Source organism: Lytechinus variegatus, chromosome 7 (assembly GCF_018143015.1).
Source record: "Lytechinus variegatus isolate NC3 chromosome 7, Lvar_3.0, whole genome shotgun sequence".
In the NCBI taxonomy this organism is placed as follows: Eukaryota; Metazoa; Echinodermata; class Echinoidea; order Temnopleuroida; family Toxopneustidae; genus Lytechinus; species Lytechinus variegatus.
In genome coordinates this window covers 26,470,228-26,492,898 of record NC_054746.1, presented here as the reverse complement: position 1 = coordinate 26,492,898, position 22,671 = coordinate 26,470,228, and the positions used below count along the sequence as shown (strand labels likewise).

The 22,671-nt window shown below is 35.4% G+C and overlaps 1 protein-coding gene across 1 annotated transcript in view; it reads right to left on the bottom strand.

The window, feature by feature from the left end:
• LOC121418872 (tRNA pseudouridine synthase Pus10-like) overlaps positions 1-22,671 on the bottom strand; it is a 24,988-nt gene extending 2,317 nt beyond the window's left edge. Inside the window, exons 1-17 of the mRNA XM_041613058.1 lie at positions 22,581-22,671; positions 14,961-15,071; positions 14,223-14,417; positions 12,174-12,260; positions 11,040-11,074; positions 10,329-10,431; positions 9,401-9,462; positions 8,661-8,706; positions 8,014-8,105; positions 7,218-7,300; positions 5,151-5,276; positions 4,444-4,500; positions 3,951-4,027; positions 3,223-3,278; positions 2,754-2,871; positions 1,050-1,192; positions 19-118 (exon numbers count right to left, since the gene is read on the bottom strand). Coding sequence (XP_041468992.1) covers positions 19-118; positions 1,050-1,192; positions 2,754-2,871; positions 3,223-3,278; positions 3,951-4,027; positions 4,444-4,500; positions 5,151-5,276; positions 7,218-7,300; positions 8,014-8,105; positions 8,661-8,706; positions 9,401-9,462; positions 10,329-10,431; positions 11,040-11,074; positions 12,174-12,260; positions 14,223-14,417; positions 14,961-15,071; positions 22,581-22,583 — 1,494 coding nt within the window. The 5' untranslated portion in view covers positions 22,584-22,671. The remainder of the gene's footprint in view (positions 1-18; positions 119-1,049; positions 1,193-2,753; positions 2,872-3,222; positions 3,279-3,950; positions 4,028-4,443; positions 4,501-5,150; positions 5,277-7,217; positions 7,301-8,013; positions 8,106-8,660; positions 8,707-9,400; positions 9,463-10,328; positions 10,432-11,039; positions 11,075-12,173; positions 12,261-14,222; positions 14,418-14,960; positions 15,072-22,580) is intronic.

Sequence of the window (22,671 nt, the reverse complement as noted above, 5' to 3'; positions counted from 1 at the left end):
AGAGGTAAATGAACTTACTGTGACATCCAGCTCTGTGATATCAGCATCTGTATTGAGAATTGTTCCTACATTAGGTTGGGTTCTACCAAGGTCACCATGTACAAACTCCTTAATGTATCTAATGATCCACATTAAGGATAATACAATGTAAGGTTACTTTTAACATCAGTGGTATGAAGTTTAAAGAATATAAATGAAAATTGGTCAAAGACAACATGAAATAATTTATTTTTTTAATGTATATGAAAGTGAATTGTGTCAAATGAATACTTTGACACTGAAATACAAAGCATACTCTTACTTATAACATTCAGCCATTGGCAATTTAAACAAAAGTCCCACTCTAACATTTAAACATATTATAGATTAGTATAGCTTCATCTTTGAATACAAGTCCAATTTGCCTGAGATTTAAGGGCTTTCGGTACATGCTGCTGTATGTTTGCTGCCATTTGTATGCTGCATCAGTTCTAAACCTACTTAATGGCAAAAGAAAACTTTCTTGAACACTATTTCCTCCAACATAAGTATCTTGATCAGATTTCTTTTAAAATCAGTTAAAACATGTAATGAATACATGAAGTAGATAATAAAATAATTCTTTTCTACCATCTGCCACTACAAAGTTTGCAAATAATACATGGGCATGATTTTTTTTTAAGGGAATAGTGGAAGAAATGATCACTTGCACAAACTAATCTAAGAGGATTTCAACAGACACAAACAAAATTGGAGATACAACACATTCAAAGGTTATTTTGGAAGTATAATAGTACTAGTATGCACTTGAATATTTATATACCGCAATAGTAAAATATCTGTGGAATCAAATGAGACCATGAAAGACTCTAAAAACTTTGTGAGATTAAAAACATTTAACAGTATCAGTTTTGTTTTAATGAAATTTGGTCTCTTGTGATACTTCATTCAAATAGTGATGATAGATACTGCCAGCAAATAATATCTTCTCAACCAATGTAGTATTAACATATACTGAAGTATTCTTTTCCTTTTCTAATCATCACTTGGTTGTAAATTCAAAAGGATACGTTCCTGCCTGTGTACATAAAAAGAGTTTAAAGTTGAGGTCATCTACTCTCTCTGTTGTCATGGAATGAACAGAACGTTCCCTAGTGGCAAGGGGGCGCCTGTGAAGAACTCTGATTGGTGTTTTCTGCTTCAAAACTATTTCCTAGAAATATAACAATCCAGTACAAATTACATTGAAAGCAGTACAAATATAATCCTCTTTCAAAACATTCATAAATCACTCTTTCCAAAATAGGGTTACACATTTTGAAATTGCTGAATTTATTTATGGCTTTGTTGAAGTTTCTACAGCAGAAAAAAAATTCTATGTCATTTGACTTGTCATCACACAAGACCCTGATTTGCAATATAAACAACAAGTGGAATGCCTCTGGCCATCTCACCTGCATCACGCAATTCAACATAGCAGCAGTGCTGACTTTGAAAACTACTATAACTCACACAAGATGTTCAGTGATACTTGGTTACTCTTATTTCCACGTTTTATGAATTAGACCAATACACTTACAGAGATAGGATGGTAATTCAACAAATACCCCCAATGCGGCCAAAGTTCATTGATCTCACATGACCTTTGACCTTGATCATGTGACCTGAAACTTGCACAGGATATTCAGTGATACTTGATTACTCTTATGTCCAAGTTTCAAAAGTCAGATCAATAAACTTGCAAAGTTATGATGGTAATTCAACAGATACCCCCATTATGGCCAAAGTTCATTGACCTTTGACCCTGGTCATGTGACCTAATATGTGCACAGGATGTTCAGTGATACTTGACTACTCTTATGTCCAAGTTTTATAAACTAGACCAACATACTTTCAAAGTTATGATGGTAATTCAACAAATACCCCCAATTCGGCCAAAGTTCATTGACCCTAAATGACCTTTGACCTTGATCATGTGACCTGAAACTTGCACAGGATATTCAGTGATACTTGATTACTATTATGTCTAAGTTTCATGAATCAGATCCAAAAACTTTTAAAGTTTTGATTGTAATTCAACAGATACCCCCAAATCGGCCAAAGTTCATTGACCCTAAATGACCTTTGACCTTGGTCATGTGACGTGAAACTCATGCAGGATGTTTGGTGATACTTGATTAACCTTATGTCCAAGTTTAATGAACTAGGTCCATATATTTTCTAAGTTATGATGACATTTCAAAAACTTAACCTCCGGTTAAGATTTTGATGTTGATTCCCCCAACATGGTCTAAGTTCATTGACCCTAAATGACCTTTGACCTTGGTCATGTGACATGAAACTCTAATAGGATCTTCAGTAATATTTGATTAACCTTATGGCCAAGTTTCATGAACTAGGCCCATATACTTTCTAAGTTATGATGTCATTTCAAAAACTTAACCTCAGGTTAAGATTTGATGTTGATGCCGTCGCCGCCGCCGTTGGAAAAGCGGCGCCTATAGTCTCACTCTGCTATGCAGGTGAGACAAAAATCATCTGAATGCCAAGCATACAGAGCAGGTGCACATGAAAATTTGCTAGCTCAGTGTTAAATCATCTTGATTGTTTCTGTAAACATCCAACAAAAAAATCCCTAAATATCCAAAATTTCTTAACCAAAATGAACCCTGTAATAAAATATGAATAAAATTCTTAATAAAAAAAAAGATAAAGGGTGATTTTACTCTCTCCATGTATACTTATTTTAAAATAGAACTAGATTTTTATATTACCTGATCAGTATTTAATTTGTCCAGATCTTCTTGGCATACTGGTGATGCTACCCTTACTAAGGCCATGTATGACTTCTTCTTTTCAGTCTCTCCCTCTTTTAATTTCATTGTTGCATCTCTGTTGATATATCAAGAAGACAGGCTTTTATAAAAACAATATTATTTAGCATATATTATTTGCCTTGGGGATTCTTCCATGTCCATCAAATACACTCCAAATTATCTCTAAATTATGAAATGTAATAATCAAGTTGAAATGATACCTCTGAGTTACAAAACTGTGACAACATAGATTTCATTTTATAAAAATGTACTAAGTCTAGGAAGTGACTATATCCACTTACTCTTGCTATATGAACTGCATAATTGAAGAAATTGCGTTTGCTCATGAATATTGTGTTAAGAGCAGTGGACTGTTATCAATGAATGAACATGATTAATCATGCAAGTGCTGTAATGTTTGACTTACTTGCCGACAATCTGAAGATCCCTCACACCAACATCTGATGTCCTTTTATTAATCTCCTACAGCAAGCACAGAGGAACAAAATAATGTTTTCATAATTTCTCAAATGAAACTATTCAGAAAAAAAGAGTGATTATTCATGACTGACTAGTATTAAAATATATCCATCAATCAACACTACTTATTGTGTTGGTCAGAACCACCCTTCAAGAGAGCATGTGCACAGAGCAAAACATCTTAAGAATTTAGGTACATGTACATTTTCCTCCATTTTAAAAACTGAAATCAATTTGTCTTTGTGTATACCTTGGCTGCTCAAAATGATATTGTGACCACACATATTGGCAAATTCTGACAGAAAAATATCTGTTTCATCATAAAATGTCTGACAAACATGTATTTCCTTGTAGAGCAGAGGCAGCCTAAGCACATGTTGTGCCCATCATTTCAAGTGACTTTGGTGCAAGTTTTCTACATCCCTAATGACTGTACAGAGAAATATAATAATTTAAATAAAACAGATGTTGAGTTTGATTGTTAAACGTAACGGATACATAAAAAGTGCCTCTTATTCAGGGTCTTTTCCCTTCTTAATTCCCCATTGTTTAGTTTGTGTTTAAATGGGACAATCAGAAGAGAAAAGAAACTGAGTGAGATTCCTGACAAATTTCATGGCCAAAGGTGTGTCTAACATTGAATATATGAAAATAAAATACATAATTTGAACCCACCTCCTGGAGTCCTTTGCATTCTTCTACACAGACAATATTCTTACGTGGGTTGACAACCTCTACCACAAATGGCCTCCCTGTAGAATTATAAAATTGTATGTACAAATTCGATCATTTGTGAATTAAATTGAATTAAAGTGCAATGAAATGCCCCATGACACTAATATGTATCACACATTTTTCTAATTATTCAAACATTACAGATAAAAACTTTTCAGCATCTCTTGTCCTACACAGTATTCATTTAATTTTGCTTTAATCGTGGCTTTGAGAATTTTCAAAGTCTTAACTAATCGTAAATATTGAAATTGTAAAATCGCAAAAGGTAACCACAGCATTAAATAAAAAGATATACATTTGACCATATCACCATTTTAAAAAGAAAAAAAATGTGGGAATGACCATAAGATTGCACAAAAGATACTGCAACCCATTCTATTACATGTATTACGGTAAATCTGTAATTAACATAAGATATAATTTTCAAACTCACCTCTGCCTAATGTCCTTACATCAACATCCTCTCTACCAGATGAAGCAAACCGATAATCTGGATGATAAAATAAATCCATAATTAGGACTCAACTACTAGGAACTGTAAAGTGATTGGGAGCATTCCCTTACCTGTTCCAATGTGTATCATTGATTAGACAAGAATTCACATGATATATACAAGACGGAAGTCAGTATAAATATGCCCTGCAGGATCAAACTTTTGCAGAGTAACACAGCCTCATATTTTCCCCACATCAAAATAATTAGCAATTGTGCCTATCAGTATCAGTTTCAGAGCTGCTCCACAGCTGCTGTCAGACAAACAGTTAAGCAGCAACTTTGAATCAGCACTGCATCAAAACCATGTAGGCTTTTTTTTACAAGTTTGTGAAGTTAGCCATTAAGGCTTGTGCTTATCATTCTCCGACATAGGGGTCATGATGTGTTTTGAACGCTTTTGTATGGAGTGACGTGATCAAGTATAAATACACCAAGGCAATTTAATGTAACGTTTTATTGCCCACGACAAATGTATTTGATGCAGGCTTCTTGTGGGATGATCACTCAACAGCAGGCTCGCACTGAGTTGAAAATCCAGTACAACTGCGGTATAAATGAAAATTTAAAAGAAAAAAACAAACAAATCACTACTGAAACAAACAAAAATATGTTCATTGAATGTTTTTATTAAAGAATTTAACAAACCTGCTGCTCTTAATGCTTCTTGAATTGGTTTACATATATGCTCCTCTACAGAAGATTCTGTCTTCCTTTCACCCTCTAGAATCCATGGGGTTTGTGATAGGTGACGAGAATGTTTGGTGTAACGACCTGCATAAGTTAAAAATGTATTTAATGTAGTTATTTGTGGTGTTAGCATGGTGCTCAAAGTTACTTTGACAAAAATCCATAACACTGCTTTAGCAAGAATCCTCAGTATTTTTCACAGTAGCTTTCCCAAATTTCCCATCATCTTGTCTATACTAAAATTAAGGATTAAAAAGAAAAGATGCTATGTAGGATTCCAATTGAAAATCATGGCTCACTCATGATATCACGTACGACGTGCATGCATCCACATAAAGCATCGAAAAGGGTCTGTTTTCAGCCCTTCGACATGAGGAGTTGCCTGCACTTGTAGCTTTGCTATCTCTAACTTGCAACAAAGTCACCCATACAGATGTATCAAACCAATGGCAATTAAATCACGAGCTCTACGACAAGCACCTTCCTCCTGTACTTAGTCCCCATGTGGGCCACGCATCTGATGGAGATTCACAAAACGAAAGTTATAGCCCTGAACAGTACTCAATAGACCATCCTAATTTTGGAATTTCTGCCTCTCTCAAACATGAGCAAGGGATGCCTCAAGTCTACAATCTCATGGAACAAGACTTCATTCACAATACTAAGAAGCTTGTTAGTCCTTTGGATCATCCTAAACAGGAGCTCAATGCAGGTTGAAATATGATTCATATGTCACAGTTGGAGCTACTTCTTGCAAAATGTAATCAAGCAAAGCATGGGCTTAGAAAGGGTGATGTGTTCAAAGGACGGCGAAACTGTGAATCAGTACAGCGGCACGCCTTTCCCAGGGTATGGGAGGCATTATAAATCCTTCAAACTCATGATCAAAAGCCAGTAAATCTATTGGGTACAATAGGTTAACTGGAACTTGTTTGGCAGTATATAGAAATATTCTATTCATACACGGCCACTCTTCAAGAGAGAATAATAAATGCGGCATATGTTGCAAATTTCCTATGGTTGTGGAGGAATTGTATTGTAGCAACAAAAAGTCAAAAGCTTGGTTTTTACTTGCACTCTGCATAGCATGTTTTACTGTACATGTACAAAATTGCTTTGTCTATCCATCACCATTTCTGCACTTCATGACACTCCTTCCCGTGGCTCAATTAATTCATCATCCCAGTATAGCTTCTATATGAGCTGCCAAACGGATTACTACATCAAGTATCATTCTCCTGAAGACGACAAGAACACACTTGTCAGAACATCAATATTGGGTGGTCCCTTTCAGGACCAACACTTGCCCAAGAAAAATACATGGTGTACCGTGAAACCTACTACGCTATACATCAAGTATCAAGACACCATACTCGGCCACTCGTCAGGAGAGAATAATAAATGCGGTGGTATCTGCTTGGCAAAGAGGCTACAAATAGGTAGGAGTAAAGGCACTACAACTGGGTTTATTTTTGCATATCCTAGTTCTATTAATATCATTTATTAACTTGCTTGATCATTGGCAGATCACCAGTGTTTAACCACTTAAAAGGCAGTATTGTTAATGTTTCATTTTGTTAAATGTTCACTTTCCCATGTGTTGATGTTATTCATGAATAATTGAACTTGTTTTATATAAATATATTTTATGATAGAGAAATGTAGTAGGCTCCTTCCACACAGTCAAAGTCTGATTTGAATGTGCAAACTGTTTCCCTGATTATGTATTCAATAATTTGTTTGCATGTGTAGCCATTCATGCAAGATTTTCTGTAGAATTTGTTTATAAAATATATATTGTTAAATGCTATTTTGGTTTTATATTCAGATTTTTTTTATTTTGACTGTTTTTTTAATGATGGCTTTATTACTTTGAACACTTTAAACAAGTTGACAGACAATATGAGGCTCATGCAAATTTTTGCAGGGGCCTGAAGAGGGAGCCTTTGCCCCCCCCCCAGTATTATTTATGGAGTGAAATTGCCCAGTTCAGTAAGGATTAAATGACGATTATCAGTGACTTACCAGCTAGGAAGACTGATTCATGAAGACATTCAATGGAGTATGAGGATCCACTCTGAGGGATGACTGGTGGATGAGGAAGCAATCTAGTGATATATATAATAAAATGTACACTATCATGTGGGTGTGTCATCAAGTATTATCATGTATAACTTTATGAAATAACTTCAATATCAAGGGCCAAAATGTGAGCCCATTGCCTTTTCTAAAAAGTATAGCCTATAGGAATATCTGTAATTGCTATAATTTCATTTACATTCTGGCAAATAATGTGCTTTTTACTAAAAAAATATATTAGCATGAATCAACATCTGAATATTTCAAATTTTATTTCATCAAATTGAAAATGAGTAAGACTCATTTGGGTTGCTATATTCTCGTCATTCGTTAAAGTCATGCATTTTCATTACAACAGATTTATGAAATACATCCAAGATGATTGTTTCATAAAACTAACTGAAAAAATATGTACATCTCAAAAGACTAGAATATAAAGAGCACAATGAGATATTTTTTCTGACGATTTTTCAATAAATCACATCATTTTATGGCAAAAGTTTAAGTCTGTATAATGTATCCCATCTCAATTCTCTCTTCTGATTAAATATGATTGTGTATGACATGTGGCTTCTCATACTGAAGTCATCAACAAAGTCAAAAATAACTATGAACAACCCTTATAACTTGAAATGTTGAAAAATACAATAGATTTTTCCAATCAAATTGCTAAATTTTTGTGCTTGGTTTGCCAAAAACTTATCGCATCACTGGGACTATACAATAATACATCTTCTTTTACCTCTTGAGATGCCTACTAGTCAGCCCTCTAAGTGCACTTCCAATTAGTTGTTTAGTAGGCCCTTCTTTCTTCTTATGAGAATTCTTCCAAAACTGTTCAAAAAGATAGAAAGAGAGAGACATATGGACATGAATTACATTGCACCACACTTTACAAAGGCTGCAACAATAATAAATTACGTATCCTGGACTTAAGCTGATAAAACTATAAATGAACAAGGTGACCAACGTACAGCATATACTCTAAGACAAAAATAGAATACAATGTTTTATCATGTAAACTGAAATATACAATATTTGTTGGTAATGATTAGTGTGCCCATTTTATATATTAGTTTTCATTATTTCACAGAGTTTAGGCTTATGTAAAACTTACTCCATCTACAATTAAATGGCAAATATTAATCTTCATTAAAGTGGCGGACCGTGACCCGGAGGAGACAAAGCATTGGAGGGGCACAGTATTGTTCACAAACAATACGGTGCCCCTCCAATGCTTTGTCTCATCCGGGTCACGGTCCGCCACTGCTTCATTATAAAGACTCCAAATGATATTATTGCTTGTTGCGAATACTCAAGTTTAGGTTTCATATCAGAGTAGATTTCCCTTTTAAGAAAGTAACTGAACCAACCATGATATAAACTTACCTTTTGTCTTTTGTGAGCTGGTTCTTTATCTGTTATCTCATCATATCTGGTAAAAACAAGAAAATTACTAGCGTAAAGGTGTTTTCACAGTTGCCATAAAAATATTTTTTCTTTACAGATACAGCACTGGTCGTATATACGAAAAGAATGTTGGAGATGGGTGATTTCTGATATTTCAACCACCATATAAACAGCAAGAATTTCATTAAAATGGCATCAAAGTCCATGATTTTTTTAAGTTAAATATTTCTGTTGCTATTAAAGAAAATATCTATGGAATATTCTTAATATCCTTGGAATGGCAATTAAGGGAAGAATTGTCAGATGTCATAATTACAAAATTTCATTGGGTTTATAATTATTTCTCTTCTTTTACATGTGCATAGTCAACATGAAATCACTTGTCTCTGATTTTGAATAACAAAGGGTCATACTCATGTCTTGACATCAGCAATCATTCCTCTAATTTTGGTAGACATAAGAAAAACATCCTCCTCTCATTAGTCAATATGGCTGGTTCTAATGATCCTGACACATGATATGAGTATAAAAACTAACATTCCATACTCCTCCATTGACATTTATATTCTAAGTGAGTATCGTAAGTGAAAAAACCTGGTTAGACCTCCATAGTAAATAATAATGACTTCAAAAACCAAATACCCTATAACAAATAGATCACCTAAGATAGGGAGTTTTCCACACTAATTTAAAAAAATTATTTTTTTTTTGCTACTTACAATGTGTCTACTTCTCCTTGTGTTTCATGGTGTTCAAAACTCAAGCCAACCTCAAATGAGCTCTATAAGGAAGGGGTTATAATTCAAAGCAAATTAGTTACAAATGGTCATAGTGAAAAAATACACTGCAGAGAATGTAAGTTACAGCCCCTACCCCAAAAAGAAAAGATAATGAGAAAATAAGAAACAGCACTTGTAGGTTGCAAAGAGCCCAACAAACTGCTACATATGAACAGAACTAGAACTAAAAAAAAATCCCCTCTTCAGAAATTTTGTTTTCCCTTGTATACATTAAAGTACCTATATGCTTCATGTAATGAACAATCATTGCAGAAACTCCCCTTTGTATAGCCAATCTGTACTTCACCAAATAATAATAATAATTTTGAATTCAAACTCAACATTATATTATAAAAGATTATTGAAGTGGGGTGCAAGCACTGGCAGGGATTCAAGAAGCAAACCTTTTGTTAATGGAATGGGTGGGCAGGGTTCCCACATAAATTTGAAAACAGAATTTTATGACTAAATTGCAGCTTTCCATGACTTCCCGTGACCTCCCGGGAGTTATGTAGAATTTGGTTTGTCACAAAACTGGGAAAAATGGAAATCATGAACACCAATTATAATAGCAGAGTATGATCACAGAGTATGAGAGTTGCGAGACATGACAAACTGGAAAGCTGCCATAGCCAAGAGGTAAATGCAATTCCATGACTTTTCCCTGACTTTCCATGACCACAATTTTTTCCTGGATTTTCCAGGATTTGCCATGACTATGGGAACCCTGGGTAGAAGTGGGGGTGATCTATTGCTTTGCATCATCCCCTTCCCAAAATGCTTGACTGATAATAATAATGACTTTGCATGACAAAAAAAACCCCAACATTTCAGAAAAGTCTTTGTTTCTCTACTAATTATCACTTACCTTTGGAGAAAACTTGACCTTGAACCGGTAGCTGAAAAGACGACCACAAACCCACTTGAAGACATCCTTGATAGGTGTGATGTCGGTGGACTTCAAAGACAATCTGAAAAAAAAATACATATGAAAATTATGGTCAAAATGTCATATTTATAAATTCCAGTTGTGCTAATAATCATAAAATGAGCAAGAATAGAATCCAGCAAAAATAACCACTTAACTTTTAACAAATCATTCTAGTAGAAGATAAGTCATAGCTACGTAATAAGAAAAATAAGCATTGAATTCTGTTTGGAAGATGGGCTTTTTTATTAGCTATGCTTATTTGTGTTGACGATTTTAAGCTTGCATGTTTCAGTCTAGATTACAATATTTAAAGCATGTTGTTATGTCAGAACTAAATATATTTTTTTTCAATATACTTCTGTAACAATTACTAAATAGTGAAAAGCCTTTCTCTTCTTATAATTGCAATGAATATTGTTTAATCTTAAATTGCATCTCCTGGAAACATGAAGTGCTAATAGAATCCAATTATCTACTATTAAGCACAGACAAAAATTTGCAAAGCATGATAGAGAAAAATCAGATTCTCATTTCTGGCCAAATATGTCACCAAATCATTCTAAGCACTGTGTTTAGACGTGTATTACAGAACTTTCAAGAGATACACACATAATTTTACATATCTGGTAATAACAAATTTGGACTTACTTGCAGATTTCATTGAGATGAGTTAGCAAACAATGCTGCAGAAACAAAATTGAAATACATATCTGAAGTAAATGAGTAATAGTTTCACTTGACATCTATGACTATATTCAAAAATATATTTTTCATGCTACAAGTAGTTAGGCCCTACATATTAATTCCTCTTTTTTCTGTATTTCCTTTTTTTTCTACCTTTCTTCTAAAAATCCTTCTCAGCTCCCTGTCTCTCTTTGTAATTAACTGCAACAATATATGCGCAGTCGCGCGATGCCAGCTACTGTATTGAGGATACGCCCCATGTGCCCCCAGGCCTTCCTACTGGTTAGAAGGGTTCCCACTTGGAACTAACAATGATTTTGGCTGATTTGTCTTTGAAAAAAATGGGTAGGAATTCAGAGGGACATGACAGGGAAAAGACAATGTTCAAAAATACGGGACTGTGACAATAATAGGGGTGTCACAACTCTACAAGAAATTACAAAATTTATGACAAAAGGAATGATAGTTTTCCAGAATACCAGCCCTGGTTTTTATCAAACAAAACTTGAAATGATATTTAAGAAATCAGGCCTGTACATATTCATCAGAATCATAACAAGTTCCAGTTCAACCTCTATAAATGGTAAGAGTATAACCTAGGACATTAAGAAACGGACAAATGAGTTGAATACATACTAAAGGAACAAAGTGAGAAGAGAGTAAGAAAGGAAATACATGGATGAGATGTGTGTGTATAAATGCGTTGATTTACATCAAACTGCTGGGGAAAAGAAAATTATTTTCAAAAAAGAGACTGATTTTTTAAGACATATTCTCACCTGGAGAATAATTCAAAATTACTAGTATTGATTTTTTAATATCATTTTTAAACACTGGCTCAGATTTTCCATGTTTAAAGCGCAACTTCCCATGGATATTAGTATTTATAATATAAATGAGTCTTTATTGCAATCAAAGATCAAATTTGAGACAATTCTTGGTATATTTAAGCTGCACTCCAAATGTTCTCACTGAAATACTAACTAATTTATCCTAAGAAGTGCATGTACAATTACACAGCACTTAACCCGATGAAGAACCTAAAGTAAAACAAAAAGAATTCAAATACCATTAAAGACTGGCAAATGTATGAAATACCTGTCTAATGTCCAGCTGGAGAGGAAGTGTGAGAGTCAACATATAAGTCTTGAAATCATAGTTTAAAGCCTCCACATCACAGCAAATCTAGTACAGCATATAATGATAAACAAAGCATAAGCGATGTTGTGTCTCGCCCACTTGTGAAAGTAACCAGAAATATCGTGTTATAAGAGGGCACGCAACAGAATTGTATAAAAAGTTCATTGTAAAATAACTGGGATTGAATAACATTTGTCATAAAGAGTCTTGCACGTAAACTTAAATGTTGACCTCAAAATGACCTTCGACCTTACCGTGTGACCTCTGAGCACAATAACATGCAGGTCTCCTAAGTACAGCTTCAACCCGAGTTTGTTTCAAAAGTGACTTAAAGTTGTGGAGTTATGTCATAACAATGACCTCAAAATGAACTTTGACCTTACCATGTGACCTCCGACTGAAACATAACATGCAGGTCTCCTAAGTACATCTACACCCAAGTTGGGTGAAAAGTGACTTACGGTTGCGGAGTTATGTGTCATAAGAAAGTTTTGCACGTAAACTTTAATGTTGACCTCAAAATGACCTTTGACCTTACCATGTGACCTCCAACTGCAGCATTACATGCAGGTCCCCTAAGTACATCTATCATCGAAGTTTGGTTGAAAAGTGACAAACGGTTGCGGAGTTTTGTGTCATAATGTTTGTGACGGACAGACAACAATTGGATCCCTTAGTCTTGCCTTCACCTCTGGTGGGCGAGAAAAAATTAAACAATGTGAAGGTCAAGGTCATAGGTCAAGGTAAAGACAGGTTCATAAAATATGTAAGTGTTAAATAATGACTTTTGACCAAATCAATGAATGAATATGACAACGCAAAAATATTTTGTCAAACAATACCATATCAAAGCAGAAGTAAAGCAGAGTTTTCTATTTCACTAGACATAGTAAAAATAAATTTAACCAAGTTTTTGGAATAGATATAAAATTGAAAAATAATTGGTCTGACAATGTTATACTAACGCAGAACTTTTTCCGGATTTTCGTCACCACAGTGGTTGGCACTTTTCAGAGTCTACCACCACTGAAAAATTCTGATCAGCATTCTATAAACTAAGTTTAAGTCCATACGACCAACTACATGAACATTTTTTTCTAATATCGTTTATGAATACATTAGCTAACTCATCTAAGGAGGAGAAAACAGGGCAAACTCCATAGGTATTAACAGGGTTTCAAGACATTTGCTCCGGCAACAATTGCTCCACTCTAAATTACACACACTAATCAGATGACCAACTTCAACCCTCGGTTTAAAACTATAACCTACCTTGAACCTAACATAAAAACCTACATTGCAACCCTAACCTTAAATCTTTTACGAAATTAAGTCCAGAGCAATTGTCGCAGGAGGAGCAAATGTTGTGTCACCATCCACAGAAATTCAGACCCTTGAGAAAAAGACAATGATAGAATTCCAGCTCTTTAGTGATCATCTGGCCAATGTAATTATAGCTGGATTTATATAGTAGAACGCTTTTTCCAAAAGACAAAATAAACAAATATTATTCCCACCACGGCTGTAGCTTGAGCTACAGCAAGGAATTAATCCTGCAAGGTACACATTCACCTCACCTGGCTTGAGTGTTTGGGAAAACACGCCAATGCTGGCAAATGTGTACATGGTAGAATTATTTCAGCATTATTATTCAGCATATATGCAGCAGACAGAATCCTGCAAAGTTTTAACATTTGACTCATCTAAATCTGCAATATCATTTACACATCAACACAGTTCGGCCTATTGGGTAATTATGGACCATTCCAGCATATATTTTATAATATATGAAGAAGTCAAAATGGAATTTTCACCAACAGCGATTGACTGGCAACAGCTCAAAACTTTTCATTTCTAAGAAGTAGGTCAAAGAGTTCAATTTTTATGGCAGATCCAGCCAGGTTAAATAGAAATTAATTTCACAGGTCATAATTATTGCACATAATCAAGCAAGATGTGCACCAGGATTACATATATTTCATTGTTACACTCATATGAGTCATGTACCTTGTCTACAGTCCGTTCATCACACAAAGATTGTAGTATACCAAGACAAGCTGGGCAGATCTCACCATCTTTGCTCCCTTCACTTTTTAACTCAGACTGTTCAGCTTGATCAGGATTATGGACAACTTCAGAGTCTGTACTGGCCTGCTTTGGGCCCCCCTCTCCGTCTTCCAATTTCCACAAAGATGGACAAGACTATTTAAACAAAATGAAGGATTTGGAAATATTTCCATCCATCAACTGAGAGCAAAACCTACTATTTCTAATTCAATATTGAGTAACATATTAATACTCGGCAATAAATAGAAGTACACAAGAGTGAATATCAAAGATGAGAGCATCATTTCTTTCTTTTTTAAAATTAAGCCAGTCAATTTTTGTAAGTCATAACACTAAATTCTATCAGAGTGCATTCAGCATTTCTTCTGATTATAATATAGCCAGAACATCAAACTAATTCTTCCTTCAAGGTTCTATGATACAAAAATTTGTAACCCTCAAATGTATAAAGTCAATTTATTTCACTTCATTGAAATGACCCTCGATATTCTCAGATTTAGGTAGAAATGATATCAGCATACTCCCCATTTCCCACTTCCCCATTAGTATCCTTTCAACATCAGAGATTTTCTGCATGAAGAGTGGAGACTGCTGACAAGGAAAAGTCTGTTTATTTAAATGACCATTGAATTAACTTTATTAGTAAACTGACATCTCTAGACCATGATTTATAAATACCTCTAAAGGATTAGCGTAGACATGGATATTCTTCCTTCCAAGGTATCGAAGGACACACCTCTGACAACAGCGGAGGCTGCGTAGCATCAACACAGTTTTTGATTCATCATCCTGCATGCATTCAATTATTAAGAATACAATAAATATACGGCTTGCCTAAACTCTCACTCAGAATTTGAAAGGATTAAAATAAAAGATAATAGATACACTTCCTACTGTAAATTGGAAAAAAAATGGGCAACTGCTGATATGAGGTTCAATATAATTAAGCAGCAAGGCACAACACCATCAGGGCCTCCAGTTCATAAACAAGAACTCTCCAAGAAAACAAGGGTATCCTCACACAGATCAAGACAAATTATGTCAGCTGGTAAATTAACATTGTCCTTGTCTTAGGTGGCACCTATGCCTTATTAGTGTGTGTGCTAAAGTAATTGAGTAGATTTAATGCCATGAAATACCCGTAGGGCCTGTTTCATGACTAGATGAGCGATACGTAGGAATGTCCTAGGACCATTCTTCCTAGATTTGGCGACAAATCAGCAACAAATCAGCGCCTTCCGTTTTACGAAGGCAATTTTGTATTCCAAGTCTGCGACATTATTTGATATCGATAGTATTGGAAAAGTATTTACTCTTCATCATCACCTGAACCTTTTATTTCGATATGACGTCTTTTCGTAAAATCATATACTTCAATAAATGGAGATCAAATGATTTTGTATTTCGTCGCACGCACCACGAACCATCCTCTCTGTGCACTTCGATGCGATAGTTAAGCGCACTGTATCTGTTCCACGAACCGTCCTCTCTGTTACGTTGCCCACTGTGGCGTAAATAATTAACTTCAAGAAAATATAAAGATACGGGATGAAACTTTGGAACCTGAACTTTTTAACGAAGACACTGGTAAATAATTTACTCTCCTTGTAGGTGCACTTACTGCTGGTTTAAAAAAAAAATTTCTTTAAATGCATTTTCTGCAAAAGTAACTTTCGCATCGAAGTGCGCAGAGAGGACGGTTCGTGGTGTGTGCAACGATTTATTACTGATTGTATAGTTGATGTATGGAGCTTACTTCATGAGGTAAGAGAAAAAAAACTTTTAAGATTCACAAACGTAACTGAATAAAATAAAAAAAATCATTATTTCCTTAGGCTAATCTAGAACACGGTGCCCTATTAGAGACGCCTTTCATTGATATTTCAACGAAAGAGGTCCGTGTCCGACATAAAAATTTAAGTACTCTAACTAAGTATTACTGACATTGCATTAGTTCAATATTCTGAATTTTTATATAATAATTAATAAATATAATGAGAATTTTGCAAATTATGCCTTAAAAGTTATTTGTTTTTAGATGAAAATAGGGTTTTAATGGAGTAAACAAAAACAACTTCTGGTTTCCACAACACACGACTTTTATAGCTTTATATTTCTGCGGGTGGCGGCATGTAATGAACCCTTGAGTGCCCAGAATGTGCATACAGAGACAGAGTCCACTGTCTAGATTAGTCTTGAGGACGCAATGATGATGACTTTTGATAGAATGAAATATACTTCTTCATCATTGACGTCTTGACACTCTTCCCATATAGGATTAAGAGAAGGTCCAAAACAAAGACGGATTTCCCTTGGATGCATAGGAAGGTTTTAAAAATTATTATATAAAAATATTTTTTAAAATGAAGATTTCTTACCTAACTGATACCGCGTAGACCCCTCGATCCACTTGTAAACAACGGAAATACAATAGCGTTGACCCTTGAACCGCTTATGTATGACGTACTTCCGGAAAGCAATGCCGTCTTAACGAACAATTTAGAGATAAAAATTATTATTTAACAAATATCAAAATTTATTTTGTGATTATAAATAATTAATAATAATATATATAAATCATTTATAATCAAGAAATAACTTATAATATTTGTTAAATAACAATTTTTATCTCTAAATTGTTCGTTAAGACGGCATTGCTTTCCGGAAGTACGTCATTCATAAGTGGTTCAAGGGTCAACGCTATTGTATTTCCGTTATTTACATGTGGATCGAGGGGTCTACGCGGCATCAGTTAGGTAAGATATCTTCATTTTTTTATATTTTTGTATAATAATTTTTAAAACCTTCCTACGCATTTGGCAATTCACATGATTTTGGTTTAAAAAGATGGATTTCCACACTCATTCAATGAACAAGGTTATAATATAACCTTGTTCTCAGTTATATCTCCATGTGTGACAAAATAAGGGTGGCAATGTTTGGCTTATTTTCTCTTTTTCTTTGGGGCATATGCTTGATTTTTTTACACTGACAGTTTCCATTAGACCTGTTAATTCATACTGCTTGGCTCTTATTAGGTGGTCTGTCTTTGACAGATCACCTCTTAATTTCGTCAGAATTTTCTTATTTCTTTCTTACTTTATTTCTTTATTTTTACGGATTTTCTTGTCGCCAAGATATCTCAAAATGGACTTTATAAATTTCATTGAATTTCATGTCATTAATAGGATCTATCATGGACACGTCAAAATAAGCTTTTCAAGGTCATCAGGTCATGATGACGTCATCTAGGCGCCATTTTGTAAAATCACATTATCAATCATATCTCCATTATTAATTATCAAAAATTAACAATATTTACATCACATTAATTTCAGGTCAAGGGTCATCAGGTCATGTCATCAAAGGTCACCTAGAGGTCATGTGCGCGCGCATGCGCGCGCGTCAAAATTTCAAAATGCTCAAAATCACTTTTTTACCAAACGAGAGTATGTTTCAGGTCATTTTAAGCATTTCAAAAATTTGCGCGCGCGCACATATGCGCGCGCGTTTTCCTCGCGTAACACCTTAACACAGTGCAAAAACACCGTTTTTTTTACATCATTTCATTGATAATAAAATTCTGAACAATTTGATACCTTGATCAACCTTCTACGACCATTAATAACGAAATTAACACCCGTTAAAGTTTGCAGCACGTGTGCGCGCGAGCTCTCACTATAGGCCATATATGGGCAAAAACATGCCTATTGAAAATTCACTGTAGCTCTTTAAATAATCCGTTGACCCCCAATTTTTTTTTCATATATCGATAGAGTATGAGTTGTAGATTTGATTTCATGTCACCATTGTCCCTAAATTATATCGTGACGTCATCAAAATGGCGCCTAAACTAAAAATTTCATTTTTTTCAAAAATGACGTCATCAAATTTATGCAAATTTGGTTGTAACTTCTCGAATATAGATCTTTTTTCGCCCAGATTTCGATATGTTGTAGTTTAGAATGTACTCTTTCTCCTTAGTAACTTGAATTTTTGTTTTGAGAAACGCATCATTGCGTAAAACAGCGATGAAAAGAGGCATGTCATTTTTCCTCATTTTGCGTGTAATCTCTATGGGACATGACTTTTTCTCAAAACCAGATTCGACATTCCTCTATTTCGTGAGCCATATCTCCATTTTTTCTTGTCAGTTTTCTTTAAACTTTTAGTATGTTGTAGCTGAGATTCTAAGCTTTCGCACGTGTGCCCTTCATTTTTTGATCAGATGCCGGGAACATGCCCGTATTTCACTTGCAAAATTGGACTTGTAATTCTCAAAATTGCTTACGTGTATTCTCTATGGGGAATATCGTGGCTTTGACTGCTTCTTAAAGGGCGCGGGTTCGAGTCCTGGGGTGAACAAGATGAATTTTTTTTTCACTTTTTTTTCTTTTTGCCACTTCTTACATGATCCTTTATGATAATTTAAAGGTATAAAAGTTTAAATTTAGCAAGATAAAACAGATTATAATTACTTTTTTTCATATCACATGTATTTTGCGTGTAATCTCTATGGGACATGACCTTTTCTCAAAACTAGATTCGACATTCCTCTATTTCGTGAGCCATATCTCCATTTTTTCTTGTCAGTTTTCCCTGAGCTTTGAGTATGTTGTAGCTGAGATTCTAAGCTTTCGCAAATGTGCCCACCATTTTTTGATCAGATGCCAGGATCATGCCTGTATTTCGCTTGCAAAATTGGACTTGTAATTCTCAAAATTGCTTACGTGTATTCTCTATGGGGAATATCGTGGCTTTGACTGCTTTCTAAAGGGCGCGGGTTCGAGTCCTGGGGTGAACAAGATGAATTTTTTTTTCACTTTTTTTTCTTTTTGCCGCTTCTTACATGATCCTTTATGATAATTTAAAGGTATAAAAGTTTAAATTTAGCAAGATAAAACAGATTATAATTACTTTTTTTCATATCACATGTATTTTGCGTGTAATCTCTATGGGACATGACCTTTTCTCAAAACTAGATTCGACATTCCTCTATTTCGTGAGCCATATCTCCATTTTTTCTTGTCAGTTTTCCCTGAGCTTTGAGTATGTTGTAGCTGAGATTCTAAGCTTTCGCAAATGTGCCCACCATTTTTTGATCAGATGCCAGGATCATGCCTGTATTTCGCTTGCAAAATTGGACTTGTAATTCTCAAAATTGCTTACGTGTATTCTCTATGGGGAATATCGTGGCTTTGACTGCTTTCTAAAGGGCGCGGGTTCGAGTCCTGGGGTGAACAAGATGAATTTTTTTTTCACTTTTTTTTCTTTTTGCCGCTTCTTACATGATCCTTTATGATAATTTAAAGGTATAAAAGTTTAAATTTAGCAAGATAAAACAGATTATAATTACTTTTTTCATATCACATGTATTTTGCGTGTAATCTCTATGGGACATGACCTTTTCTCAAAACTAGATTCGACATTCCTCTATTTCTTGAGCATATCTCCATTGTTTCTTGTCAGTTTTCCCTGAGCTTTTAGTATGTTGTAGCCGAGATTCTAAGCTTTCGAAAATATGCCCTCCATCATGCCCGTATTTCGTTTGCAAAATTTGAATTGTAATTCTCAAATTTGCTTACGTGTAATCTCTATGGGGAATATGCTAGCTTAATGGATAACGCATTTGACGTGTTCGTCCGTATTGCTGACGTGTAGGTCCGTGTTGCTGACGTGGTGGTCCGTGTAGCTGACGTGTAGGTCCGTGTTGCTGACGTATTGGTCCGTGTTGAAGACGTGCTCTGCCGGCATGATCCGTGTGAAGCTGCCGTGTTGATGCCGTGTTCACAGTCATCTGGGGCAAAACTATCCCGGACCTCCCCGGATCATGCATGCATTGCCGTGTTGATCCGTGAGGTATAATCATCTATCTTGTATGTATCTGTTTGAAGATGTATGTCTGACGATTGTCATCACCACATCAATAATCGCATTTAGTAATGGTCAAAACTTATTCTTAGGATGTCTACGATCAAGATTATCAATGATATCTAAATGATTTATTTCATACATCAGCCGACACTGAATGACAAATCATGACAGACCACCTAATTCGTCCGCATGACGAATTAAATTCTAGTTCAAATTTAATTCCTTATATCATTTTTTCTTAATTAAAAATAGAGATCAAAAAATGAAAATTTTCTTGCCATATTACTTTCCACCAATAGAGGGCGTACACAAAAATATGCCCAAAATTCAAGTTTTTGAGCGCTCTGGTGAATACAAAAAATTATTCCCACATTACTAATGATAAATAAATTAAAACTGTATGAAAATTAGTAATTTTGGTCACAAAAGTGATATTTTAATGATTTTTTTAGAGTGTGTGCTCTATACAGCATTGGCATACCATAGTCATGATAGTCCTACAGTCTGTAGATTCTCCACAGGCCAGATGGTAGCAGTGAACAAGTGGATTTCCAAGGGAAATCCATCTTTGTTTTGGACCTTCTCTTAATCCTGGGAAGAGTGTCAAGACGTCAATGATGAAGGCGCTAATGCAGTTTCGCACCGGCCGGTTACCAGCATACCTCATCACCAATATTTGTTCCCAAATGTCATGACAAGTCTCTCAGTCACATTTCGATGTCAATATGTCCACCACTTTTCAAAATATCGTGATCGGGAATGGCTGTATTTCGGCTTCGATCTCAACGTCGTTGATCGACACGGCGTAAACATCGCTTCGCAGATCGCTTGGATTCACCGTGCACCGTAATGTTGATATGAACTGAAGTTAGCAACCAAATCATACGAACATAGATTCGCATGCTGGCATGCAGTTTGTTCGCCACATTTTCGCATGATTTGGTTGCTAACTTCAGTTCATATCAACATTACGGTGCACGGTGAATCCAAGCGATCCGCCAAGCAATGTAGATCAACGACGTTGAGATCGAAGACGAAATACAGCCATTCCCGATCACAATATTTTGAAAAGTGGTGGATGTATTGACATCGAAATGTGACTGAGAGACTTGTCATGACATTTGATTTGGTAACAAGTATTGGTGATTGGGTGTGCTGGTAATCGGCCGGTGCGAAACTGCATTAGCGCCATGATGAATAGGTATATTTCATTATCAAAAGTCATCATCATTGCGTCCTCAACAAGACTAGTCTAGATGATCTGGATTGTTTGGACTTTGGTGTTTTGTGAAATTACGCGAAACTTTAAAATGTCATATTTTCCTCATGGCAGTGTATACAGCCACACGCGTGTGTCTTTACCATCCAGCCACACGCGTGTGGTTATATCCAGAACACCTATCTGTGGATAACGCCACACGCCGCCAGTAATAACAGTAAAACACGTACCGTATGTAGGTCTGACCGTCTATATCACGATCAAAATAACCTCATTTCTTCATTAAATTCTTACATTCTAAACCCCTTTGATATCCTTAGATCGTTTCAATTTCATTCTCACCGTCTTCTCTCCTTGCTTTTCTTGTCTTGTTACAAACGGTCGTCTGTTTAACAGCAAATTCTCTTTTTCTACTTGTGTCGATTCTGGCTTCCTTCGCGGTGGCAGACCCATACAGCGTTAGCGCAGGGCAGTAGTAAACGTAAACCCAAACTCTGTATGTCTACTACTGCGCTGCGCTAACGCTGTATGGGTCTGCCACCGCGAAGGAAGCCAGAATCGACACAAGTAGAAAAAGAGAATTTGCTGTTAAACAGACGACCGTTTGTAACAAGACAAGAAAAGCAAGGAGAGAAGACGGTGAGAATGAAATTGAAACGATCTAAGGATATCAAAGGGGTTTAGAATGTAAGAATTTAATGAAGAAATGAGGTTATTTTGATCGTGATATAGACAGTCAGACCTACATACGTGTTTTACTGGTGGCGTGTGGCGGTATCCACAGATAGGTGTTCTGGATATAACCACACGCGTGTGGCTGGATGGTAAAGACACACGCGTGTGGCTGTATACACTGCCTTTTCTCATAACTTTCTTATTTTTCATCCAATTTAGATGAAATTTTCAGTTTTATGTTAGTTGGATTTTTCTCTTTTTTATTCAATTCAATTTTTTGTTAGGGTGGACTTGTCCTTCAACTTGTTAGTTAAAAAAGGCGCGCGCAGCACATGGGACCCACGTCTAACGTTAGGGCCTAACGGGGAAAGCAAGGAATGGGACTGTACATAAAAGGTTATTCTAATAAAAATGGCACAATTTTTCCGTATGGAAAAACAGTCTCATATAACAGAATTTTTTGAAAAACAACTCATAAAAGTGAGCAAATTTATAATTTTATAAGAATTTCACTCAGATTAACTCCTTACCATTGCAGCAAAGACTGTGAGGACCAATTTGAGGCCTCCTTCTCAAATAAATAAAATCCTTTCAATTACTTAGTTTCAGCTAGCTCCGATA